The sequence below is a fragment of the Chelonoidis abingdonii genome, chromosome 26, assembly GCF_003597395.2.
Source record: "Chelonoidis abingdonii isolate Lonesome George chromosome 26, CheloAbing_2.0, whole genome shotgun sequence".
NCBI lineage: Eukaryota > Metazoa > Chordata > Testudines > Testudinidae > Chelonoidis > Chelonoidis abingdonii.
Window position 1 is genome coordinate 9,138,668 of NC_133794.1, and position 27,059 is coordinate 9,165,726.

The 27,059-nt window shown below is 64.6% G+C and overlaps 1 protein-coding gene across 1 annotated transcript; it reads right to left on the minus strand.

Moving 5' to 3' along the window:
• Positions 1-1,580: 1,580 nt before the first annotated feature.
• ITGA7 (integrin subunit alpha 7) lies at positions 1,581-25,575 on the minus strand. Its single transcript, XM_075061246.1, has 21 exons — positions 25,406-25,575; positions 17,724-17,851; positions 12,201-12,408; positions 11,884-12,077; positions 11,511-11,599; positions 11,233-11,360; positions 9,341-9,402; positions 8,762-8,931; positions 8,527-8,676; positions 7,613-7,725; positions 7,076-7,280; positions 6,919-6,999; positions 6,441-6,505; positions 4,570-4,672; positions 4,059-4,235; positions 3,630-3,737; positions 3,243-3,356; positions 2,972-3,070; positions 2,767-2,892; positions 2,391-2,474; positions 1,581-1,760 (listed from the first exon to the last, which is right to left on the minus strand). The coding sequence occupies exons 1-21, from the start codon at positions 25,573-25,575 to the stop codon at positions 1,581-1,583; spliced, it is 2,754 nt and encodes a 917-aa protein (XP_074917347.1).
• Between the last annotated feature and the right edge of the window lie 1,484 nt (positions 25,576-27,059).

The following is a 27,059-nucleotide window of genomic DNA, read 5'->3' on the forward strand; positions in this document are numbered from 1 at the left end:
AGGGTGAGCTCCTCCCGGGCCATAAAGAGTTAATAATGCCCATGGGGGGTGCACTGCAGGGCAGCTCACTGAGAGCGACCTGGGGGCACTGGGCTGGGAGGAAGTGCTCTAGGCAGCCAAGGGCCTGGCAGTGCTCCACACCTGCTCTGGCTGTTCAGCCAGGTGAGCGCCAGCCGCACCGAGGGGCACCCGGCCTGGCACAGGTGCCAACAGGGCAGGAAGGGGAGGGGGAGTGGCTGGGAACAGCTGATGGAGCTGGCTTCCCAGCCCCTGGGCTGCCTAGCAGAGCCCCCAAGCTGAGACTGTCCTGCTGGGGAAGTGGGCCCCATTCGTTACCCCCCCAAGCCAGCACCCCCTCGAGGGGAAAGGCCTGGGGCCCATAAACTCCCTCTCCCGGGGCTGCAGGAGATCCACGACCCTGAGACCCTGGAGCGGCTCTTCAGGGACCTGGACCCCAACGGCGACCTCCAGCTCGACTTCCAGGAATGCACCACGCTGGTCGCCATGGTGACCGCAGCCTGCAGCACATTCTTCATCCAGAAGAAGTTTGGGGGGGGGGGGGCAGTCCTGGGGTCTAGAGAAACCAATCTTTGTAGACCCCAATTAACCAGGAGCCCCCCTCCCCAGGAGGTGGGTGAGCCCAGACAAAGCCATTTCACTGCTGGGGAAACTGAGGCACAGAGAGGGGCTGCAATGCCCCCACATCACAAAGCAAGCCAGTGGCAGCGCCTAGAACAGTATCCAGGAGTCCCAGCTCCCCTGCTCTATCCACTAATCCCCACTCCCCTGCCAGACCCAGGGAGAGAACCCAGGAGTCCTGGCTCCCAGCTCCCCCTCCCCCCAACTCTACCATGTGGAATCTCCTCTCTTCTATGCCCAGGGCCATGTGGTGAATAAATGAGTTGGGACCTGGGTGCCGGGCTGGGGGATCCTTTGCTGGACTCAGCTCAGCGTGTGGGTGGGTGGAGTGGGTAAATCCAGCCCCTTCACCCCAGGACTCTGCAGAGCTCAGCTCCTGGGGCAGGGGTTGGACACAGACGCTGAAAAATTCTCCATGGGTTCCTGGTTAGTGTCTCAGGCCTGTTGGGGGGTGGCCCTTATGGGGCAAAGCACGCTGGAGGGCGGGGGGCAGGCACAGGCAATACACCATTGTTCTCCCAGCAGCATCCCTTTAATAACAATAAACAGAGACCCCCAGCTGGAGGGGCCAGCAGCCCCTCAGGCAGATCATGGAGTCAGTCACACAGGGGGGCCTGGGGTAGGGGGCAGGGTCTGCTGGGAGGGTCACTGCACAAAGGGGCGAAGTCAGCCCCCTGAACCAGTCTGGGGCCCCGTGGGGCTGGGATCCCCCCGGAGCAGCGGGGTTTGACAGACTTGAGCAGCTCCAGCCCCAGCCAGCAGGAGGCAGCACGACACGCCCTTGTCCCACAGCAGGTCCCACATCTCAGTCCGGAGTCCGGCAGCCGCGTGGCAGCCACCGCGGCAGAGTCACCCCGTCTCTGTGTGCTCCCCAGAGACCCCCCCTCCCCGAGGTCTGAACCAGCACCGGCCAGTGGGATCCCGCGTGGGTTGGCGGGTGCCTAGCCCGAGATGGGCACGTGGCCGTCGCTGCCCTCGCTCCAGTTCGTCACCCACTCCTTCTTCTGGATGGCGCCCGTCTTCTCCTCGCGGAAGAGCTGGCGCTCCTCCCGCGGGATCTTGATGGCGTGGTACTGCGGCACCGCGGCCTGCTGGTGCCGGGGGTGCTTGAAGAAGCCCACCTGGAAAGAAGCCAGAGAAACGGAGTCGGCGCCCAGCCCCCTGGCAGAGGCCCAGATGCCCCCACCCCACGGGGGGGAGCCTGGGCCCTGGCAGACGGAGGCTGCATTTGGCTGGAGCAGGGGCGCCCCCAAGTGGCGCCCGAGTGCATCAAAGGCGGCGATTGGAAGCCAAGGCCAGAGACAGCGTCACCTCCCCTGCAGGTCTGCACCAGGCTGATCCCCACGTGTCAGGGACGGGCCCAGCTCATTCAACGCCCCTGGCAACTCCCCAGCCTGACAGCCCAGGGTCAGGGCGCATGGCACACAGCCTGGCACACAGGCACACTCACCAGCAGCACCTGCCCCAGCACACCCAGGCGCTGGCCTGGCACACACAGGCACACTCACCAGCAGCACCCGCCCTGGCACACTCAGGCGCTGGCCTGGCACACGCAGACACTGGCCTGGCACATGCAGGCACACTCACTAGCGGCACCTGCCCCGGCACACCCAGGCGCTGGCCTGGCACACCCGCACACTCATGCACTGTTGCTGCAGATGCTCTTGCACACCCGTGCATGCCCCTTGCCCTCCGTGAACGAGGGGTGGGGCTGGCTGTTACCGCTAGGCCTCCCCAGCTTGTTTCTCCACCTCGGAGGGCTGCACGGCCAGCCGGGCCCGGTGATAGTTGGTGGCGTATGGGGCCGCTCGGCTGCTCCGCTGGAAGAAGCCACACTGGGGAGGAAGTGAGGCCGAGGCGAGAGCGTCAGGCCTGGGCCAGAGAGCCAGACCCAGGGGATGCCGGGTTACGGATGGGGCAGGAATTCCCGGGGGGGGGAGCAGAGCTAGGTGCCAGGAGGGGGCAAGGGAGCTGGAGGAGGCTGGGGAAGGAGAGTCCCTGCTTGGGGCTCACTTCCCCAGGGGGTGCATGGGGAGGGGCCCAATCCCTGGGGGCACGTCTGCCCTGGAGCAGAGACCCCACTTCCAGGACCAGGCTAGCCGGGTCCCCCCTCCCCCCGGCTCTCACCTTCCACAGGATGGAGACCAGCAGCCCCAGCACCAGGACCCCGGCCAGCACCGCGATCAGGATGATCCACCAGGGAACGCCCCGGGCCACCACCGCGCTCGGGTCCAGGTAGATGGTGACAGGGATCTGGGGGGGGAAGGGATCAGCAGGATCAGGACCAGGAGGCGGGGCAGGGGTGGGGCTGGGGGAGTGGCCAATCAGGTACCTGCGTGGCAGCATCCTTCAGCACCAGGTTCTGGATGGTGGATTTGACAGTGATGTTGGCGTGGACAAGCAGTTCCACGGAGGTCACGGCCGGGTACTCCTGCGGGCAGGGAGATGGCTCAGCCTGGTGCCCACGCCTGGCCCCCTGCCCTCCCACAAGCTGCCCCAGGCGGGGGCAGGATTCTGCACCACTTCCTGTCCTAACACGCAGTGCAGCAGCGACTCGGCCTCGTGGCCCATCCCAGAGCTGGCTGCCGCAGGCGCCGGCTCACCTCCAGGAAGGTGCTGTTCCACAGCCGCCCCCAGGCAGTGAGCACGGCTGAGCGGTCGAAGCTGTGGAGCGGGCACCGGAAGACGAGGCAGCGGGCGGTGCCTCGGGCACAGTCCTGGAGGGGAAGAGAGCAGGTCAGCGGGCTCCAGGCAGGGAGGGGTGCAGGGGGAGGGAGACGTGGCCAGGGTGCTCCACCCCAGAGGGGGTTGCGGGGGCGAGCCATGGGTATCCAGGCCGCAGAGTGCTTCATGGTGTGCGGGAAGGAGAGATTCTACCCACCCACCCACGACCCCCAAACCTCCACTCCAGCCAGGGTCACCCCAGGGCTCCCCCACAGCCCCAGCCGGGATTACCCCAGCCTGGATCTCCACCCCCCGGAGCCACTCACCAACGTGATGTTCTTCCTCTCAGCGTGGGCACGGTGCCACCAGGGCCCCGTGCTGGGCACCTCTGGGCGCTCAGCCTCCCTTCTGCTCCTGTCCTGCCCGTGGCTCTCCTGGGGGCAGCAGGAGAGGTGTTAGGGCAGCTTCCTCCGTGTGCTGGGCCACCCCCACAGGCCCTCTGTGATGCTGCAGCACGAGCTGTGCCCCTGGATGCCCCCTGCCCCCATGCCAGGCCCCTCTGGGGAGGCTGCCCCCCCATGGCCCTGTGGGGGCAAAAAGCTGGGCACAGTTTAGGGCAGGGTGCCAATCCCCATAGCTCACTCAGCTCAGGGGGTCTCTGGCTCCAGCCCCTTGTTTCCCTCCCTCCGCCCGAGGCCTGAGAGCCAGAGACCCTCCGAGCTGAGCAGCAGCCCCCAGCCCCCCACGCCACGTACCAGTGCCAGCCATAGGGGGTTGGCTGCCGGGCTGCAGGCCACGCGCTGCCTGGGCAGGGCAGCCAACTCCAGCCGCAGCGGGTAGAGCAGCCACTTGCCGTTGGCGATCTCGTGGGGCCACATGAGGTTGAGGAAGGCTGAGCCCAGGGTGTTGAGCGATTGGCCCCGGTTGGAGACCTGAGGGGGGAGACACTCACCAGCCTGAGTCTGTGGGGCAGGGTCAAAAGCCACACACCCCCCGCCCAGATGGGGAAACTGAGGCACCAAAGGGGGAAGAGACATCCTGACTCCCAGCCCCACCCTACTCTAAGCACTAGACCCAGCTCCCCTGTCCCAGCTGGGAATGGTCCCTGGCTTCCTGAACTCAGCCCCCTGCCCCATGATCCTCAACCCTCCCGCAGCCATGCTCAGGGTGGTTGCAGGGGAGGCTCAGGGTGATGTCTGGCCGGGGGGGGGCGGGCGGGAAGGGTTACTGGCCCGGGTGCTGCCCCTGCCCGCGTGGGGTACTCACCGTCACCTCGTAGCGCACGGCGCTGCCCACCTGGCCCTCTGTGCGAATGGCGCTCTCGCCCTGTACTCGGCCGCCGAAGAACAACCGCGGTGGGACGGCCACACTGCGGGGGGGAACGGAGTCAGGGAAGGCGGCTGGGAGCCCTGCAGAGCCCCCACCCCTAGATGGCTCACCCCGCCCCAGCCCCACGCCCCAGCCGTCTCGCCCCAGCCTCAGACCCACCCCGGCCCATCCCACCCCCAGCCCCACCCCTGGCCTCAGACCCACCCCGGCCCCAGACGTCTAGTCCCGGCCCCAGACCCACCCCTGGCCTGCCCCACCCCCGGCCCCACACAGCTAGTCCCGGCCTCGACCCACCCCGGTGCCCACCCCGGCCCCAGACAGCTAGTCCCGGCCTCAGGACCCACCCCGGCCTGCCCCACCCCCGGCCCCAGACATCTAGTCCCGGCCCCAGACATACCCCCCGTCCCGCCCACCCCCAGCCATCTTGCCCAGCCCACCCGCCCTTCAGAAATCTCGCCCCACCCCCAGCCCCACTTCTGGCCCCAGATGGCTTGCCCGCTCCCAGCCCCTGCCACCCCTGAGAGGTCTCGGCCTGCTGCTGGCCCCACCTGCCCATTCCCACCCCTGGCCCCCAGACAGGGCTCGCCGCGCCCTCATCCTCACCTTGCCCCTCCCCCACCCCTGGCCCCCAGACGTCTCCCCTGTCCCCGCCGTGCCGCCCAGCCGCCCCATTGGGGCACTCACCCGCGATGACAGGGGCAGCTCAATGACCACACGTGCTCGCCGTCACAGGCTGCAGCCCGGCTGCTCACTGATCCTGGGAGAGAGAGACGGGTGTTCATAAATAGATAGCTAAGGGTTAATGTTTCTTTTACCTGTAAAGGGTTAACAAAGGGAACCAAACACCTGACCAGAGGACCAATCAGAAACTGGATTTTCAAAGTCAGGGAGGGAATTTTTGGGGTCTGAGTCTTTTGTCTGTCTCTTAGCTATTGAGGTTCTTTCTATCTTCTAATCTTCTGTTTCCAAATGTAGTACAGGTGGAAAAACAATATAGCTTTTTATTTGTTTTGAGTGTATTACATGTGTTGTAGCTTGCTGGAAGTTTCAAAAATTGGATATCTTCTTGAATCAGACTGTTTATTCATATGTAAGAATATGTATTGTCATCTGATACAGAGAATATTGTTGATTTTTTTTCTTCTCTATCTATATTAAAGTTTTCTTTTAAGACTTGTTTGAAGTTTTTCTCTCTGGTAGGCTTAAGGAACGAAGGGGAGGGGAATTCTCTTGTGTTAGAATCTCCGGAGGTTGAGCTCTGCAGCACCAGGGAGTTGTGAGGGGGGACAGAGAGATAGAATCATTTCTGTTTCCTTGTATTGGGGTTTGTCTCTTGTGGAATAGAGGAGGACATGCTTCTTCGTATTGTGATTGTAAGAGATTGCATTCGTTACTCCCAGGTTAGCCCAGAGAGGAATCTGGGTGGGAGAGAGAGGGGAAGGAACGTGGGTTATTTCCCTGCCAGTAAGACTCCAGAGCTTCTGGTCTTGGGGTCCCTCCAGGGAAAGTTTGGGGGACCAGAGCGAGGCAGGCGCTGTAATTCCTGTCTGGTGGCAGCGAGATAAGATCCAAGCTGGTAATTAAGCTTGGAGGTTCATCCTAGGCACCCAGATTTCTGGACTCTAAGGTCCAGATTTGGGAAAGATGCTTATGATAGGGGGGGCATCATGGGGGCTCCCCCCACTGCAACCCCCCCAGTGGCCAGCTGCAGTTCCTCCGACCCCCTCCACAGCCAATCCCCCACCCCCTTGAACATCACCCAGCCCCTGCCTGGCCCTGCAGGGGGTGCTCACGTGCTCAGCTCCAGCTCCAGCTCCAGCTCCCGGGTCTCGATGGTGATGCCCGAGGTGCTGACGATGAGATAAAACCGCACCTGCGGGGGGGAAGCAGAGTGATCAGGGCCATGGGAGGGCAGAGGCCAGGGGGAGCAAGAGGGAGGTGGTGAGGTCTGGGCGCAGTGCGGGGGCAGTGAGGTCTGGGCGCAGTGAGGGCAGCACTGGGGGGGCAGCGAGGTCTGGGTGCAGTGCGGGGGCCAGTGAGGTCTGGGCACAGTGTAGGGAGCACTGGGGGGCAGCGAGGTCTGGCACAGTGCAGGGCGCAGTTCGGCTGGCAGTGAGCTCTAGGTGCAGTTCGGCTGGCACTGGAGGGGCAGCAAGCTCTGGGCGCAGTGCGGGGGGCAGTGAGGGGCAGCGAGCTCTGGGCGCAGTTCAGCTGGCACTGGAGGGGCAGCGAGGTCTGGGCACAGTGCGGGGGCTAGGGGCAGGAATTTGGGGGGCTGATCCCCACCTGGGCTCCACGCTTCATGGGATTCCCCAGCTCACACTGCACTTGCGAGCCGTTCAGGTTGGGCAGGCAGGGCTGCTTCTCCTGGAAAGGATGAGAAGTCAGAGACCGGGGCTACAACTCGTCCCCCTCGCTCCACTCCCGGCCCCCTCCCCCGTACCAGGCCGGGCCCGGCCCACATGTCATGGGCCCGGACCCCGGAGTAGGGCAGGGCCTCGGGGAAGGTGGCCGTTAGCAGGGCCTCGTGGGCGTCGTCCCCGTCCCGCTGCGGCGCCGCTGGGTCCGAGGGCAGGTTGGTGACCTGGATCTCCAAGGCCACGTCCTTCTGGTCGCTCATGGCAAAGACGGCCGTGCCATCGGCACCCCTGTGGCAAAGAGAGGTAGGCCCAGCGCCACGGTGAGGGGCCCCTGCAGCCATCAGCACAGAGACCGCCCAGAAGGCGCAGACCCCCAGCTACCCAGGCCCCACCTCATCCTGGACACAGCAGGGGGACACCATGCAGGGAGCCGCTGCCCCAGAGGGTGGGATCTGCCCCCAGACCCGCCCCTTGGATAGATCCCAGACCCCTGCCAGGAGTGACCGGCCCCACCCGGCCAGCTGGGGTGGGAGAGGAGGTCTGAGAGGGGCCAATATGTGTCTATTACCCCTCCCCCAATCCTGGGCCCCCTAGGGCTCAGTCCCAGCCCCCCACCTTACCTGGGCAGGGGCAGGAAGTCGGCATCGCCCACGCGGGAGCAGAACTGGTAGCGCAGCTGGAGGTTGCTCTGGCAGATCTTGTCCTCCCCGCAGCCTTGCTTCAAAAAATTCACCTAGGGACAAACGCCCCGGGGTGGGGGTTAGCTGGGACGGCGCCCAGACAGCGCTCCTCCACCTCCGCGGCTTCCCCCTCTGCACAGCACCCTGCCCCCAGCTAGGGCTCTGCAAGGCTCACCCGCCGGCTCAGAGCCGTCCCCCAAAATATTCCCGCGGACTCTGCGTGTGCTCCAGGAGCCCAGCTATGCCCACAGCACCGACAGAGGATACCCCCTCTGGAGGGGAGCCCGGCCGCTGGCCAGCAGGACGCAGCAACACCGCACAGGGCTCACTCATCCAGCACCGACATGCAGCCCCCTCTGGGGCGGAGCCTGGCCACTGGTGACACCACACAGGGTTCACTCATCCAGCACCGACATGCAGCCCCCTCTGGGGCAGGGCCCGGCCACTGGTGACACCGCACAGGGCTCACTCATCCAGCTCTGACATGCAGCCCCCTCTGGGGCGGGGCCCGGCAGCTGGCCAGCAGGATGCAGCGTCACCGCACAGGGCTCACTCATCCCCCCGAAAGGTTGACACCGCCTGGAGAAGCGGAAGAGTCCCCCATGCTGGGCACTGGCCAGGGCACCCTGACGAAAGGCACCAGGGGATCGCCACCGCCAGGAGCTCTGATCCCACAGGACGAGCTGCTCGCAGGGCAAGGGGCCGGGCGCCGGCGGTAGCACTGGTGGAGGAGGCAGAGAGCCTCCTGCTGAAGCCTGTTCCTGGATGGGCTCTCACCCATGTGCTGAGCAGGCCTGACCCTCCTGAGCAGGAGCCCACGTCCCCAGGGGCCGTCACCCAGGAACCCGCCTCACCTCTGCCCTCTGGCTGCTGGGCAGCTGGGTGTTCAGCACCGGCATCAGCGGGGGCAGGGTGGCGGCCTGGACCTGGCGTTTGCTCCGGGCGTGCTCGATGCTGTACGTCAGCCTCACGACGATGGGGCGGAGCTTGTCCCGGATGCTGTCCTGCAATGAGGGAGCAGGGGGCTGAGCCCGCGGCAGGTGGGGGGGCAGGACAGGGCTGGGGCAGGGCTGGGGCAGCAGGACCCACCTGCAGCTGGAAGGTGGCCTTGACGCAGGAGGGGGCGTGCTGGTGGGGTAGCTCCACCACGTCTGAGAACTGGTGTTCGGGGTCCGTGGGCTTCCGGTCCAGGAAGACGACTCTGGGGGCCTGGCCCAGTTTCTGTCGGTCCACGTCAGCGTCCAAGGTGTACGCGAGTGCTGGGGGAGGAGGGAAGGAAGGCGGGTGGGCATGGGTTCTGCTGCGCCTTCCATGCCTAGGGGGATTGCTCACCTATCAGCGAAATGCAGCCATCTCTGGGGTGGGCACGGCAACTGTTTATACGGGCATCTGTCACCCAGTGCTGAGATGCAGCCACCTCTGGGGTAGGGCTCCCCAGGTAGCTTAGAGCACCCTCAGGGTTGCTCTGGGTTGTGTCCTGCTTCCGTTAGCATCCTCTGGGCTCTGGGACCCAGAGAACAGCCGTGGGGCACCGTACTCTGGGCATCTCCCTGTGCCGGGTGCGGGAGCAGCGCCAACGCGGGGGGGGGTATTCTCAGGTGGTATTCCCCCCACAGTGCAGCATGGCCAGGCCTGGGGGAGTGCGGGGCCCGGCCCAGCAGTACTCACTGATGCGGGGGCTGTAGCTGGCAGGACTGGCCGTGTAGCTGAAGCAGGCTCGTACTTCCACGCTGCACAGGGAAACCACAAAAAGGCTCGGCCTGAGACAAGGCCGAAGTTAAATTAGCCGCCTCCCGGCCAGGGGGGCTCATCATCCCACCCTCCGGGGAGGAGGAGGAAGAGCAGGACCAGCTGGTTCCCTGCATAACCCAGCTCTGAGCAGCCACTGGGAACAGGCATTTGTCTCTTTCGTCGGGGTCAGAGTGCACCTGGGCAGCGCTAACCCGGTTATATCCCTGGGGAAACTGAGGTAGGGATTGGCCCAAGGCCCAACAACAGGTCAGTAGCAGAGCTGGGGACAGAACCCAGGAGTCCTGGTTCCCAGCCCCCCTGCTCTAACCACCAGATCCACTCCCCTCCCAGAGCCAGGGAGAGAACCCAGGAGTCCTGGCTCCCAGTCCCCCTGCTCCAACCCACCAGCCCCCACTCCCCTCCCAGAGCCGGAGAGAGAACCCAGGAGTCCTGGCTCCCAGCCCCATGCCCTATCAGCTCTAACCACTAGTATCATAAATAGATAGCTAAGGGTTAATGTTTCTTTTACCTGTAAAGGGTTAACAAAGGGGACCAAACACCTGAGAAGAGGACCAATCAGGAAACCGGATTTTTTAAAAGCTTAAGGGAGGGAATTTGTGGGTCGTCTTTGTCTTGGGTCTGTCTTTTGTCTGTCTCTCAGCTATGAGAAGGTTCTTTCTATCTTCTAATCTTCTGTTTCCAACTTGTAAGTACAGGTGGAAAAACAATATAGGCTTTTATGTTGTTATGGGTGTGTACATGTGTGGAATTGCTGGAATGTCAAATTGGATATCTTTTTGAATCAGACTTTTATTCTATATTTTCTAGAAGCATATAGCCCTGTATTGTCACTTGATGCAGAGGAGTTTATATTCTTATGTCTTTTCTTTCTTTTATATAAAGTTTTCTTTTTAAGACTGTGTTTTTGTTTCTATCCTTCTGGGAGGGTAAGCTCTGCAGCACCAGGGAGTTGGTGGGAGGGGACAGAGAGATAGAATCATTTCTGTTTCCTTGTCACTTTGCGGGTTTGTCCCCCACCCCCCCCCCTATGGAATAGAGGAGACATGCTTCTGGTTATGTGATGTAAAGAATGCATCAATATCTACAGGTTAGCCCAGATGAAAGTCTGGGTGGGTTAGAGAGAGGGAGGGGGAAGTGGTTATTTCACCTTGCCGGAGATGGCTTCTGGGTCTTGGGGTCCCTCCAGGGAATTGGGGGACCGAGCGAGGCAGTGCTGTAAATTCCTGTCTGGTGGCAGCGAGTAAGATCCAAGCTGGTAATTAAGCTTGAGGTTTTCATGCTAGTGCCACCCCATGAATGCTAAGGTCCAGATTTGGGAGTTATGCTTATGATAACTAGACCCTCTTCTCTCCTGGGTGTGGAAAGTATGCTTGGCTGCACGGGGGTTGGGGGCGTTTCTAGGCACAGCTTGGATCCCAGGAGCCTGGGGTGGGGGCAAGCTGTTCCAGCCAGATGCCCAGCTGGCGGGGGCAGTTCCTGCTCTCCAGGTCAATGTTCTGGGGTAGGGAGACATTTGAGACAGGTACAGCCGAGCTCTGCAACAAGAGGGGAAACCGCTGGCAAAGCACCTGGTGGCCCGCGACCCCGGCTGCACCAGCCTCGCCGCCCGCAGTGTGCCAGGCGCGCCCAGGCCCTCCGCAGCTTGGCACGGTGGGAGCCGCTGGCTGCAGCCGCTGTACTCTCAGGTTGGCTGATCCAGCTGGATGCAGTGCAACGCCGAGGGCTGGAGGGGCCAGAGTCCCACCAGGCTGCGCCCTGCCCGGCTCCCTCCCTCCCTCGGGCCTGGCAGCGCAGCGGGCAGCGCCCACCTGTACAGCACCACACTGTCTGAGAGCGAGCCAACGAGCAGGTCCGGGTAGAGATTCCTGTCCACGTCCAGGCCCCCGGACAGGGAGTAGCCAAAGGTCCTCACCCCGACGCCTTCCCCGTCCAGGACCTGCAGGGGGACAGATGGACGGACAGCGGAGCCGCCAGCGTTTTGGGACAGGAAGTGAAGGGGGCAGTGGGGGAGGGGCGTAGGAGCCTGTGGACCCCGCAGTTCAGTGATCCCCTCCCCCGCCCTGGTGCCCTGCTCGCACCCTCTCACCTGGGCCGGTTTGGTGACGATGCCCAGGCTGCTGCCATGGTAGATAAAGACCTTGCCGGCTCCATCAAACGGGGCTCCCACGGCGATGTCTGCAAGGTGGGGAGGGTTATGGCTGGAGCAGGCTGGAAGGGGGTTGTGCCCCCCTGGGGCACTAGGGCCACAGCCATTCCCCTGCCCAGAGCTGGATATTTGCCACGGGGAGGAGGGGTCCCTCCCTCCTGCAGGGGCAGCTCCGTAACCCAGCTGAGCAACCAGCCCCATCGCCTGCCCCCAGCCCATACCCGCAGGGGGAGCCCCCCAAGGGACGGTGCCGAGTCCCTAGAACCTGGGACCCCAGGTCAGACCCAGCCAGGCTCCCCCGATCCCCCCTCACCCTGGAAGCCATCCTGGTTGAGGTCGCCGAGGGCGGTGAGGCCGATGCCGAACATGGAGTGGGAGGTGCCGTTAAGGCGGACGGGGCGGGTGTCCGCCCAGCGCCCTGCCTGGTTGATGTACACGTAGGCTGCCCCGCCGATCTCCTCCTGCCGATCGAAGAAGTGGGGTGCCCCCACCACCAGGTCCATCCAGCTGGGCAGGGCAGAGGGCACCACAGTCAGGCCCAGCCCCTGCCAGCTCCCGCCAGCCCAGCCCGCCCCAGCGCTGCGGGGCTCAGCGAGGCGCCACGTCCCGACACCCCAGCCCCCGGCTCACCCATCACTGTTCAGATCCACCACGGCCACGGAGTAGCCGAAGGAGGAGGTGAGCTGCTCCCCGGGCAGGACAACCTCGGGCACCAGGCGGTTGATGTTGTCCCGTCGCAGGATCACCACGGCCCCAGTGTGGTTCGCCCGCGGTGCCCCTGTGACGAAGCTGAGCTGGTCCTGCCGGGTCAGGCCCTTCCCTGAGTCGACGGAGAAGCCTGGAGCAGGGGGCAGAGCGACAGGCAGGGTTGGTGCTGCTGGGGAGTAGGGGGGAGTCTCCCAGGGCTCCTCAGGAGCGGGGGGAGGCAGGGACTGCCCTGGCCCTACTCTCAGCACGGGTGGGGCGAAGCCCCCCTGACACTTGCTGAGCCCCCTGCTGCTAGATCGTGGGGGCTGGGGGGGGGAATAGACAGGTTCTGTCCAACGCCGCGCCCTCGGCCAGCGCAGCCCGGGGGTACATGGGCCCCACACCAGCCAAAGACACTGAGACCACTGCCCCCTGCTGGATGCAATCAGCATGGCTCCTGAGTGTGGCAGAGGCTCTGTACTGCGCAGAGCTAGTAGGGATTCCCATGGAGCTGCTGCAGCATGGGCTAGGCTGGAAGGACCTGGCACCTAACCCATCCCACGCTGAGCCAGCATGTGGCTGCAGGAGGCCAGGGCAGGATCCCACACCTGGGGCTCCTTGAGGCCGGATGGAGCCTCTTCCAGGAGAGGAGAGGTTTGGCTAACACACACCAAGCCCACACACAGGCTCCCGGGGGCTGGACAGAGCTGGGCTGGGGGTCCAGGAGGCACCAGATGTGAACTCCACCCACTCATCCTCAACCCCACAGGGTGGCCTAAAGCCAGGCCCCCTGCCCCCTTCTCCGTATCTGGTGGGCCCAGAGCAGCGATCCCCAGCGCCTGGCCCCTCTGCTGCTCTGCGTCTCTGTCTGTCCATCTCTCTCTGCTCAGCCCCCCAGACATTGGGCCTGAGGACCTCGCCAGCTAGGATACAGCCACGGGGGCGGGAGGATGCGGGGGCCAAGGGAAGCAACCAGGAAGCTGGACACGCCTCATATTTCAGATACCAGAGTCCCTGCCCAGTCCCCATGTCCCAGCATCAGGGGGGCAAGGCCCAGCTAACAAACACCCGGCAGGGCGGGGTGACAGTGCTGGAAAGAGGGGGTCCCCTGCAGTGCCCAATGGGCTGGGGGAGGATTGCACAAAAACAGCAGCTGCATGAGCCCCCCCCACACTAACATGTGTCTGCTCTGCCCAGGCCTCTGGCTGCCCCTCACCATGCCTCAGTTTCCCTGCAGTACTCTCTAATAGCACATTGGACCACCCAGGGCTCTCCAGGAGAGTGGGGGGTGTCTGGTGGTTAGAACTGAAGGAGGTGGGGGTGGGGGCAGGAGTCAGGACTCCTGGGTTCTATTCCAGCAGCTCCAGGGATGCTGCCAAGCCAGCAGCCCCCCCCCCCCCCCCGGGATGATGCCAGGCAGGGCATGCCCGTGCGATGGCCAAATCACCCAGATGCTGCTCTGTGGCATCCATCTCTGGAGTCTAGGCCGCAGCGGGTCAGTGCCTGGGGGCTCCCTGCAGGCAGGAGTGGGGACGATGCGGGGCAGCAGCCGGGGCTCAGCAAGGGGGGCAAATCCTGCTGGCAAGCGCTGGGGAGAGCCATGCACCCCGAACCGAGTGACACCCCCTTACATCCCACAGGACACACCGCATGCAACACATAGCCCAGGCAGCACCTCAGGGACTCTTCCAGGCTCTGCGTCCCTCTCCCAGCAGGGATCCCCAGAGCAGTGCTGACCCCCTCTTGTCTGCAGCCCCCGACAACACCCCCCTGCCCAGGACACCCCAGAGCTGCAGCCAGCCCGGATGAGGCCAAGCGCCCGTCCCCGGAGCCTGGAACGTTCCCTGACAGCAAGGGCACAAGACGCTCACAGCCGGCAGCAGAGCGGGTCTCCCCGGTGCTGGGCTGCCCCTGCTCATGGCCTCTCCCCTGGCACCCAGGGGGGCAAGGGACAGTGCTAGCGCTTGGAGATGTGAGCAGGCCCTGAGCAGGTGTCCCCATAGATCCTCCCCCCTGCTTGGGGCTTTGGGATGCCCTCTGAGCGAGGAAGGGTTCACGCCCCCTCCCTGGTGCCATGGCCAGCAGAAGCCGTGTTCCCCGGGCAATGAGCACCAGGATGTGTAAATCCCTGGGCCCTAGCATCCAGCCTGGCACGCACAGCCACAGAGCGGGGCGGGGGGGGGGGCTGCCAGGGGAGAGCCGCGCAGCAGAGGGGAAGGTGGTAGAGGTGGGGGGGTGGCAGGGTTTGTGTGCTCGTGTCTGGACAGGCAGGGACGGAGGTGTCTGTGCCAAGGACGAGTTTTGTGGTCGCAAATTGGGGGACGTGCCTAGGGAGGGGCAGGGGTAAGTGGCGGAACAGGTGTGTGGGGCTGTGTTCAGGGAGGGGCATCAGTCACCCTTCTCCCCCTAGTACCCTACATATCCCCCCACGTAGGGGCAGGACCATGACGTGGCGCCCCCGCTGCCCAGGAGCAGAACAGAGTTTTCACTTTCCCCTAGCTCCAAAGGCCAAGAGAGGAAACGAGCTCGGGGTGGGGGGCAGCCGGGTCCCGCCGGCCGGGATCGCTACAGGCGGGGCGCCACAACGCCGCCAGCGGTTACAACACCTAAGTTGCTATTCTGGGCCACGTCGCCGACGGTGCCGGGCAGGCCGGCTCGTGGGCTCTGCCGTTTTATACACCAGCTGATCGGGGTCTGCGCTATGAACATTGCGGTCATAAACAACAACCTGCGGGCCGCGCCAGGGCCGGGGCGGGGGGAGAGAGAGAGAGGAGAGAGTTTAAAGAGATGGGAAAACCCTTCCCACCCGGAGACTCTCCGGTGGCCCCATTTCCACTCGCTGGTTCCTTCCCCGCAGGCGCCCTGGGCGGCGAAAGACCTCGGAGCGGCCCGCTGCCAACGGCCAGGGGCAGGTTTGGCCCTGTGCCCGGCCTGCCGCCGCCATGGCAGCGCTCCCTAACCGAAAGTACCTGTTGGCAGGACAGGGAATGAGGGAGGGGTTCCTGGTCCTTTCCCCCCCGGCTTTTAGGGCCCGTCGTTTCGTACGTAACCAGCTCCAAGGGACTCTGGTAACGAGGCTCCCACGGCGCAGTCCCACTGCCAAACCAGAGAGGGGTTGTTGGGTGGCAGGGGACGACAGGCATGGCAGCAAGGGGGTGAGGACCAGTCCTGGACTCCTCCTCTGCCTGGCACAAGAGCTCGGAGCTTCCAGCGTTGGGTCTGACTGAAAGGTGCGGCGCATGCCCTCAAGAGAGAAAATGGTTCTCCCCCTTCCGCCGCCTGCCCCCCAGCCACGGGCCCCTGCCCCGCTCAGCCCATGGCCCCTGCCACCCCGTGCCCTGCCCCCCCATCAGCCACGGGCCCTGCCCAGTACCTGCCCCCTGGGTGATCCCATACAGCCACGGCCCCATGCCCCTGTCCTCCGTGGCCCCTGCGCGCGGATCAGCCACGGGCCCCCTGCCCCGTCCTGCCACCCTTGCCCGGCCCCATGCCCCTTCTCACGGGCTGCCCTGACCCATCAGCCAAAGGGCCCCTGCTTCTCTGTCAGCCACGCAGCCCCTTCCCCATCCTGCCCCCGATCAAAGCCATGGGCCCCTTCCCCCCTCAGCCATGGGGCCCCTTCCCACCGCCCTGCCAACCGCCCAGCCACGGGCGCCCTTCCCCCCTTTCGCCCCCAGTGCAGCCAGGCCCCTTCCCCCCCAAGCCACAGCCCCTTCCCATCCTGCCCCCGTTCAACCACGGGGCCCCTTCCCTCATCCTGCCCCCAGTCAGCCACGGGCCCCTTCCCGCAGTCAGCCACGGGCCCTTCCCCCATCCTCCCCCAGTCAGCCACGGGCCCCTTCCCCCATCAGCCACGGCCCCTCCCCCATCCTGCCCGGCCCCGCAACAACGGGCCCCTTCCCCCATACCTGCCCCCCATCAACACGGGGCCCTTCCCCTTGTCAGCCACGGGCCCCTCCCGTCCTGCTCCCTCCAAGCCACAGGCCCCTTCCCTCTCATACCTGCCCCGTCAGCCATGCCACTGTTCCCCACACCCCATGCAAGTTTACTACCAGTCTAGGAATAGCTGGCCCATGCTCTGCATCTGGGGGGGTGCCCAGTCCCCATGCGTCTGTCACACAGGGGGAGAGGAGAGAAACACCCCCTTCCCCCGCCCCCCACACCCTAACCCATCCCCACACCTCCATGCCTCCAAGCCCTACGCCATCCCTAGCCCTCTGCCTCCTGCACCCATTCCCCGGTCCCGTCCCCATGCCATCCCCACCCTCATTGCCCAGCCCTATGCCATCCCCTGCCCCGCACCCCATCCCACCCCGTCCCGACCACGTCCATCCCACCCCATTCCCCTGCGCCCCCCACGCCATCTCCTGCCCCTCACGCCATCCCCGCCTTTTGACCTACGCCCCCCACACCATCCCCCACCATGGCATTCCCGCGCCCCCCCGGCCGCGCCTCACCCTTCCAGTTGTAGGTGCCGGGCGCCTCCGAAGAGGATGTAGTGCGTTGTCTGCGTGAAGCGGCTGAACCCTCCCTGGCTGGCAGAAGCCGAAGCCGTCGTGGCCCTGGGGGCGCCCGCTCGAGAACTTCCAACTCGCCCCCGTCCAGCCCCTCGCTCACCTCAGGTCCTGGCTCAGCACGTCAGCAGCGCCCGATGACGTTCCCGCGTTTTCCAGCGGCTGGTTCAACACCGGTTCCGCGACTCGTAGAGGTTGGCCAGGTCTGCGGATCAAGGACCGGAGGATGACAAGTTGGCGAGGTTAAAAGAGGGTCCCGCCCCCCCCGCCTGTGCCTGACCGCCTCTCCCAGGCTCCCCCCATCACTCGTGGAACCCCCAGTCTAACCACTTGGCCCCACTCCTTCACAAGCCAGAGCAGCGAACCCAGGTGTCCTGCCCAGCCCAGCTGCACCCCCTCCCGGCTCATACCCACTAGACCCCATCCCCACCATGAGGCGGAGCAGAGGTCGTCTCCCCCCGGCAGTGCCACTCACCACGAATCTTGCCCGCACTTAGCCACCTCATGCGCGGGATCTTTAGCGCTCAACGCCCAGCCACTGGTTCTCCTTGCTCTCCTGTCGCAGGTCGCACTGGGGGAGGTGCAATCAGCTGCCATCGCAGTCAGTGCCCCACTCGCCCCCCCCCGAGACCCACTGCCAGCCCCCCAAACCTCCACTATGGCAGTGCCCCCCCAAGCAGATCCCTCCTGGCCCAGGGATTCCCACCCATCTCCCCGGGCAGCGCCGGGCACCAGCCCAAGAAGTCAGCTCGGCGAAGGGCCACACGCAAGGAAATGGGGCCAGCTTCTGGCTGCAGCAGTGTAAATCAGGAGTAACCCCCCCCCCATTTCAATGGAGCCATCCTGGATTTACCCCGGCATCGCTGAGGGCAGGGTGACCCCCGCTCCCACTGTGGATTTATGCTGATGCCCCCAAGGACAGGTCCCGGCTCCCTCCCCACAGTGCCCGTACCTCCCTCGTCGATGGGCACGCGCCAGCAGTCGTCCATCTCACGTGTCAGGGGGCAGGCGTAGAGGCCGCCGGTCCGGTTTGCCTTCTGGCCTGGGAGGGCCAGCGCCTGCGGGGCACCCACCAGCATCCTGGAGGGGACGGGCGAGCGTCAGTGGAAGGGGAGAGATGGGATCAGCCACAGTCAGACGCCCCTCGGGACGGGCTCCCAGCATGGGGGGGTGAGGGGTACAAGGGGCCCATGGCCAATTGCCAGGTGACACCCCCCTGCCACCTAGGTCAGTGCCCGCTGAGTGGCTGAAAGGAGCTGCCAGCCCTGGGATAGCAGTGCTGCAGTGACCCCCAGGAGTGGGGCAGTGACAGGGGCACCCTGTGCACCCCACGGTGCTGGAGCACTGCCCCAGAGACACCCAGCACCGTCAATCCATGAGCTGGTGCCCAGTCGGCAGATGGGAGCGACCTGAGGTCACTCTTGCCCCACGGCAGAGTCCAAGCTAGCACCCCCTAGAGGGGAGCAACCCCGTGACCCATTCCCTGCCCCCTGCCCCCCAGGCATTCCCGCCTTCAAAACTCAAAGAACTAAAGAATCAAACGCCTGGATGGAGAGCCATGGGGGAGGGGTTTGGACAGGCCCTCCCATCACTGTCCCCTCGGATGCTCGTCCCCCAACTATGACATCTGGACGAGGATTGTTCCCTTGTGGTGGCCAAGGCTGCGGGTGGGTAGGGCTGGGGCTGGAGCAGGGGCGCGGGAGGAACCAGGCTGCAGGCTGGTACCAGTGCTCTGGGATTGGGGCAAGGGGGGCCCTGCCCTGGGAGGGAGGGAGGGAGGAGTGAGTGCAATGGGGTGGGGTGGTGACTGGCACCGGCTGTCCCCCGCTGAACAGTGGGGAGGGGACCCACGGTTCAAGGCAGGGGTTCCCTGGGGCGCGGGGGCTCCGCCCCGCGCTGATCAGCCATGTCCAACAGCTGCAGCCTCAGAGGGGGCCCCGCTCCTGCCTCAGTCACCAAGGGAGCCAGCCCCGGTGCCAGCTGTTCTCAATCGCTCTGGCCACTTGTTGGGAGGGGGAAAACCCCAGCTGGATCCCCCCGCCCCAGATGTGAGCCTGCCTCACACCCCCGGCACCAGCTGCGGGTCCCAGCCCAGAGACAGAGACAAACAGACGGGGCGAGGCCGGGCTGGTGCCAACCAAGTGGGGCCGAGAGCCGGAAATAGCAGGACCCCCGAGACTGCAGGTGATGGGCGGAGCCTAGGCGATGATGGGTGTGTGCACAACACACAGCCCCGCACAACCACACAGTCAGAGAGAGAGACACACACCCAGAGCCCCACGCAACACCCTGCACAACCACCCACCGAGAGACACACACCCAGAGCCCCATGCAACACCCTGCACAACCACCCGAGAGACACACACACAGCTCCATGCAACACCCTGCACAACCACCCACCGAGAGACACACACACACCCAGAGCCCCACGCAACACCCTGCACAACTACCCACCGAGAGACACACACACAGCTCCATGCAACACCCTGCACAACCACCCACTGACACACACACACCCAGAGCCCCACGCAACACCCTGCACAACCACCCACCGAGAGACACACACAAACACAGCTCCAAGCAACACCCTGCACAACCACCCACTGAGACACACACACACACACCCAGAGCCTCACGCAACACCCTGTGTCTCTTGGTTGGTGGTTGTGCACACACCCACAGCCCCATGCAACCACCCACTGAGACACACGCACACCCAGAGTCCCATGCAACACCCTGCACAGCCACACACACACACACAGCCCATGCACAACCACCCACTGAGACACACACAGCTCCACGCAACACCCTGCACAACCACACACACACACACAACCCCATGCAACATACTGCACAACCACCCAAGACACACACAACCACCCACCAGCCTGTGCGCGCGCGCGCACACAGCCCCATGCAACATCCTGCACAACCACCCACGGAGACACACACACACCCAGAGCCCCACGCAACACCCTGCACAACCACCCACTGACACACACACACAGCGCCCCATGCAACACCCTGCACAACCACCCACTGAGAGAGACAGCTCCACGCAACAGCCTGCACAACCACCCACTGAGACACATACACCCACAGCCCCATGCAACCACCCACTGAGACACACACACACCCAGAGCCCCATGCAACACCCTGCGCAGCCCCACACAGCACCCTGCACAACCACACACACACAGCCCCATGCAACAACTTGCACAACCATCCAAGACACACACACAAAACCACCCACCAGCCTGTGCGCGCGCACACAAACAGCTCCATGCAACACCCTGCACAACCACCCACCGAGACATTCACACACCCAGAGCCCCACGCAACATCTTGCACAACCACTCACTGAGACACACAAAACCACCCACCAGCCCACGTGCATGCACACACAAACACACACAGTGCCCCCCTCCTCCTAGAGGGCGAACCACTGAGTTTGCCCTTGACTGAGGCGACACCCAAGGTGTGATCTAACACCTGGGGGGCAAGAAGAGGCCAGGGTGGCCCCAACCCTCATTCCAGGCCCAGCAGCTGCCCCCAGCCTCAGCCCCACCAGTCCCCATGGGAAGCTCCTTGGACTCAACCTGGCCCGATTCAAGATCCAGCCCTGATGCAAACAAGGCCCCTGGAGTGCAGCGCCGCCCCTCTGCTCCCCTCCTCCACTGGAACCCAGGCGATGGGGGGGGGGGGTATACGGCCAGGGCCAGGAGAAGAGGGGACCCTCACACCCACAGAGCTGGCTGGGGGGAGCAGCTGTGACCCCCCCACCCCAGGCTGCACCCAGAGCAGGGACACAGACAAGGTGAAACTGACCACAGAAATGGGCAAGGCCACCCTGCCTCTGCAGACTGGGAAGGGGGGGAGGGATGGGGGGACTGGACCCAGGGCAGGGGGTAGAGTCTGATGGGAACAGCCTGGAGCTGCGCCAGGAGCCAATCACCACATACGATAAATAACAGGACCAGAAGCTGCTGCTTAGTCACCCGGTAATTTATACCCGGGTGAGCGCCAGGAGCAGAGGCAGGATTGGGGGAGGGGGCGACAGAACAGGGGGGGTCTCTGCTCTTCACTGGGATCAGGACTCAGCTGCAGGGGTCACGCCCTAGTCTCAGGGCTGCCACACTGGATTGACCCGGAGCCAAGGCTGGGGATCGGGCCCCTCGCCAACAGGCACCCACCCAGCACTGGGGGAGGAGCCCCCAGCCCCCCATGGGAAGGGTTTGCCCAAGCCTGGGGTGACAGCAGCATTGGATCCTGGGCACACAGAGGCTGGTGCCTGAACGTGCACATTGCTCCCTCGTGCACCCAGCACACGCTCACACCAGCACGGCAGCCTTCCCCTCTCCTGCAGAGGCCCGTGGCCGACCCATGCACACTGCTCCCCCACAGCACCCCCTGCTGGGAGCTCCCGGCCAGCGCTCCTGCCCCGCCTCCCACAGCGCCCCCTGCTGGGAGCCCCCCCACCAGTGATCCTGCCCCGCCTCCCACAGCGCCCCCCACCAGCGCTCCTGCCCCGCCTCCCACAGCGCCCCCTGCTGGGAGCCCCCCCACCAGTGCTCCTGCCCCGCCTCCCACAGCGCCCCCCGCCAGCGCTCCTGCCCCATCTCCCACAGCACCCCCTGCTGGGAGCCCCCCGCCAGCGCTCCCGCCTGCTCCCACAGGGAAAGAGACGCCAAAGAGGCAGGATAGCTCCTGAGAGGAGACAGAGATGGAGCCGGTAAAAATAAACTGGAATTCACTCCAAATAACTCGGCAGCAACATGCCCAAAAAAGGACCAGGCCAGAGAGATCCCATGAGCATCTGTGCTGGCCCAGGGCACCAGAGCAGCCACCTCGGGGGTCCCAGGGGCTGGGCACAGAGCCACCCTGCACCTTCCCTATGCCCTCCCGCCCCCCAGCAAGCACCCCCTCACCCCCCACTGGGAACGCACCCATGCTGCCTTGGTTTCCCCAGCATCCCACCCTGCTCCCAAGCTAAGCCCCCCAAAGGATCCCATTGTCCAGACAGCTGCCCCTGCCTGGCAATCCCAATGGTGAAGGGAAGGGAGAGTCTCCCTCCCCGCACCATCGATCCACAGCCCAGGGCAGCCGGAACTGGGGCCCCTGCGTCTCATGGAGATTTCATTTCCTTTGGCATCACTGCTTATCCCAAACCGAGGCACAGCAGGCGCATCCCCCTGGGCTGCTGCCACAAGCCGGCTCGGCGCTGGCATCCCCCCAGAGTCACGCCCGGCTACGCCCTCAGGCAGAAGAATCGGGGTCCAGGACTGGGCAGGATCTTTTCTTCTCCCTCTGGCCTGGGCAGCAGAACACGTGTTCTGCTACTGACCCGCTGAGTGACCTTGGATGAGCCCCAGCACCTCTGTGTGACTCAGTTTCCCCTCCTGCCTTTTGGCTGCCTTATCTAGTTAGACTGTGAACTCCTCAGAGCACAGACGGTCTCCAACTCCGCTGGCGCAGTGCCTGGCACAACGGGGCCCCAATCTCAGGTGGGGCCCCTGGGCCCTGCAGCCATATAAGCTTTACCCGTGTTTGCACCCTGCTCCCAGACGAGTGCACAGCAGTTCATGCTCCCTTTGCGCTGTGGAAGTGACTGTGCAAGGCGCAGGGCTTGGGGACTCGGTCGGACACAGAGCTGACACTGAGCCAGGTGGACCCCAGAATCACCCTAATGCCAGGGATGGGACGGACCCGACTCTCAGTCCAAAGCCCTCGGTGTCGAGCCTCCCCCCTTGGCAGCGTGCAATGGCCCGGCCAGTATTTGCACTAATCCTGCACTTTGTCCGTGGCATCTCAATGTAAACTCCCGGTGGCTCCAAGCAGCGAGAGCAAATTCCCCCGCGGGGAGGAATTCCAGAAACATTTGATGAGCTTCAGCCTGGAGAACGAGGAACATGAGCAAAGCTCCCCCTGGCTCCAGTAAACAGACAGACGCACGTAGGAACCCGTCCTGCACCAACCAGGGCGTGAGATCCAGCACCTGTTCATCACCCAGACTGGCCAGCCTGCAACCCGCCTGGCTGGGAGAGGGGCTGGCATTTCACCAGCTCAGCCCAAAGGGATTTGGTTTTACGAGAGTTTTTATCTTCTCCGGGCAGTGACCCCCCCATCCAGCGACCCCCAGGGAGAGATCAGATCTAAGTGCATGGTGCCAGCGAGGGCACTGCTCTGAGGACACTCACAGCAGCCAGGCACTGCTGGGGCTCCCGCTGCCAGGGGCTCCCGCTGCCAGGGGCCCAGCCCCGGGAGCTGCCCCACAAGCTCACTCTGCCAGAGCCCATCGGCAGCTCTGCAGAGAAGGCAGCTGCTGCCCCCGAATCCAAATCAGAGTTGGCAGAAACTGTGACAGGCTGGAGCCAACAAAGATGGCACTGGGGGTGTGACAAGGGACAGCACATTCCCCTGGCTGCCGCTGCGCCCACGCCGGCCCTGCGTCACCACCAGCAGGGGGCACTAGCACCACCAGCTATGACTCACCCGGCTTCGAGCAGCTGCCAGGAGCCCCCAGCCCCCCCCCCCCCCAAGTCTCAAGGGGGGGGCACTGAAGAGCCCCTGGGGAGTGTTATAAGACTACAAGCCCCACCCTCATTTCTCACCCCATGTTTTGCTGTTGTTCTGTGCACTCGATGCCCCCCACCCCAGAGAGTTTGCAAAGAGGCTAGAAAAGCACCATGGAGCAGATGCAGAGTCGATGCTGCTGCCACAGGAGCAGGCCCAGGGGGATTCTCAGCCTCCCACCCCCACGGATCCAGCCGGCCCGGGGTCAGCGCTATCGATTTCCCCTCCCGGCTCAGGCTCAGGAAGGGGGGAAGCCAGGGATTTGGGCCCAGGGCTGCTCACAGAGTCTGGGCCTCTCACCTAAATGGTCCATTAATGATTCTGAGCAGGGCCCACAGCTCTATTCATATTCGTGAGGGCTTCGTTTAACCCTTCGCAGGCTCCCTCACTGGCCCAGCTGGGAGCTGCCCGCGTCCCTTGCCCCAGGGAGCCCTGGCCCTGCACCCAGTGAGAGCCCAGCGGGGCCGGGCAGAGAGGGGCACCACCAGGCTGAGGATCGCAAAGCGCTGACATGGCCACGTCCATCACTCCTGCACCACCAGCAACACCACGGCCCTGGCGCCCCACACGCTGCCAGCCCCGGTGCATGGCCCTCGACCTCGCTACCCATACAGACTTCAGAAGGCTAGTGAACAGAGCACAGCACTGGGACCAGGCAGCCCTGCTCCCACCTCTGCCACAGAGTGACCTTGGCCAAGTCCTCCCCCATCCTGTGCCTCAGTTTCCCCATCTGCACAACAGAGATAATGACACTGTAAAGTGCAGGGGGGGGATTTTTACACAGCTCAGCTCTGCCCCCCTGACACATTCTCCCACCAGCAGGTCAGTGCCCCCGATGGGCGGGGGGCAGAGGAAGGAACTGCTGTGGTACAAGCTCCCCAGACCATGCCCCCTCTCACAGCCCCTGGGATCTGGGCATCTGCTCCTGCATGGGGGGCACCTGGGTTGCTCCAGAAAGCACCCCTCCTCTACACACACACCCCGGGGCTCCAGCAGGGCAAGATGCCTGGCAAGGAGTATCCCCAGCCCAGGTTGGGCAGATCTGCACCCTGGCTCTCTGGCCGGCCCCATGGGGTCTGTGTGCTAGTCAGAGACACCTCCACCCCATGGAGGGAACAGAGCCCACCAGCCCCCTGGAGGGAATAGAGCTGCCCCCTTTAGGGTCACAGAGGTGGGAAGGGCACCTGACCTGACAGATGCCACCCAAGGTCACCCAGGGAGTCAGGAAAAGAACCCAGGAGTCCAGGCTCCTGCTCACCACTAACACCACTTAGCTCTCAGAGGTGACTCTGGACTGACCCCGGGGGCGCTGGGAGCCGAATCCGGCCCCATTCCATTGCCGTGGGGGGTGACTCCAGATTGACCCTGGGGGAGCCAAATCCGGCCCCATTCCATTGCCATGGGGGTGACTCCAGATTGACCCTGGGGGAGCCGAATCCGGCCCCATTCCATTGCCATGGGGGTGACTCCAGATTGACTCCAGGGGAGCTGGGAGCCGAATCCGGCCCCATTCCATTGCCGTGGGGGTGACTCCAGATTGACCCTGGGGGAGCCGAATCCGGCCCCATTCCACTGCCGTGGGGGTGACTCCAGATTGACTCCAGGGGAGCTTGGAGCCGAATCCAGCCCCATTCCATTGCTGTGGGGGTGACTCCAGATTGACCCTGGGGGAGCCGAATCCGGCCCCATTCCATTGCCGTGGGGGGTGACTCTGGATTGACCCCGGGGGAGCTGGGAGCCGAATCTGGCCCCATTCCATTGCCGTGGGGGTGACTCCGGACTGACCCAGGACACCCTGAAGCCCGGGGCCAGCCTGGGTTCCCCACTGGAGGCTGGATTTGGCCTGGGGACCCCACGAGCGGATCGCAGAGAATCCAGGGAGCAGGAGGGAGTGACCCACCCCCCAGCGGGAGTGGGGGGTTGTTTTACAAATCCCTCCCCCGGCTCATGCAGAGCGCCCCAGGACCTCCCCCCGGGAAGGCTCCGGGGTGGGGGGAATAAGGGGACCCCCCCGCGGGAAGGCTCCGGGGGGGGGAATAAGGGGACCCCCCCCGCACTCACCAGCTGACGGGCTCGGGCCGGAGCTGCCGGTGCAGGGCCACAGAGAAGCCGAACAAGCTGCCGCCGGCCCCGTCCTTCAGCAGCGGGTCGGTCCCGTCCAGGTTGAAGGCGGCGCCCGCCAGGAGCTGGAGGCCGAGGCAGCAGAGCCAGGCGCCCGGCGCCCCCTGCATGATGCCGGCCCCGCTCCCCAGCCTCGAACCCGGACCCGGACCCGGACCCTCCCCGGCCGGCCGCGCGGGGCCCGACACAGGTGCGTTGGACCCTCCCCGCGCCTGGCAGCGGCTGAGCGGCGCCCCCCGGCCGGACCGGAGCTTCGGGGCCAGGCAGCTGCCGAGGGTGCCGCCCCCCCTACGAGCATGTGCTTGGCAGGGGGAAAGCGCCGCACCCCGCGGTGAAATGCAGCCACCTCTGGGGGGAGCCCGGAGCGCGGCCGGGCCGGGGCGGGGCGGGGCGGGGCGGCGGAGGAGGAGCCGGATCGCCGGGGGCTGCGCCTGGGAAGGGCCCGGCGTGTTTCACACCCTTGGGCTCACTGGGCTGGAGGGTGATGGGCTCGGAACAAGGAACCGAGTCACCCACTGACTGTACGTGGCCCAGTTCCGGCCCTGAGCAGCCCCCAGACCCCCCAGCACCGCCGGGGGACGTGCCAGTGCCCTGCGTTCTTCGCTGGGAACCAGCTGCCATGTTCCACCCCAGAGGCGGCTGCGTGGCAGCAGGGAGAGAAGAGCCTAGTCGCTGGCGTCAATCTGTAAAGCACCTTGGGGTGTTGCCGCTGGCTGCCAAAGGCTGGAGCAGCTGGGAAGCCCCTGCCACCCAGGTCCCAACAGCCAGAGCTCCCCCCATCCGCAATAGCGCCTCTGCTGGGAGAGGCTGGGGCAGTGTGATCTCCTGCCCCACTGCTTCCAGCGCCCCCTGCTGGGAGAGGCTGGGGCAGTGTGACCTCCTGCCCCACTGCTTCCAGCGCCTCCGGCTGGGAGAAGCTGGGGCTGGGGCAGTGTGACCTGCCTCACTGCTTCCAGCACCCCCTGCTGGGAGAGGCTGGGAAAAGGGAACTAGAGACCCCCCCAACCCCGAGCAGCAAGCCCCAGCAGCAGGCATGCCTACACGCTGCCCTGTGCTTCGTTACACAATGTGGGCTGGAGGAAGTTTGCAGAAGTGGGTAAGAGTAAATCCCTGGGGCACTCCCTTCCCGGGTGGAAGGGCGTGCAGTGCCGCTCCCACTGCAGGACGGCTGCAAACGAGAGGGAATGGCCGGGCCCTGGAGTACAGGCCTGACCCCAAACGGGAGCACGGTGGGCGTCACATTTTTCCAGCACATTTCCAGCTATTTTTAAACCGCTCCCGCTCCCCACGGGCTTGACAAGATATTTGCGAGTTGGCAGGGCCGCTGCATCCATGTGAGTCGGCTCCAGCACAGACGCTGGATGCAGCAGCCCAAGAATCAGGCGACCCTTGACCTTCCTCCCCCAGTTGCTTCACTTCTGCTCTCCAGGGCCTAGGCAGCGCTGGGACAGATGGGGGGACCCCGCCCCTTTGCAGAGCCCCGTCTCTGTGACCAGCTGCCTCATGGCAGATCAGCCCCAGGAGTTTTTCCTTCGCAGTGGAACCTGGGAATGGGCCCGATTCAAGCCACCGTCCCAAGGGAGCACGTGGCTTT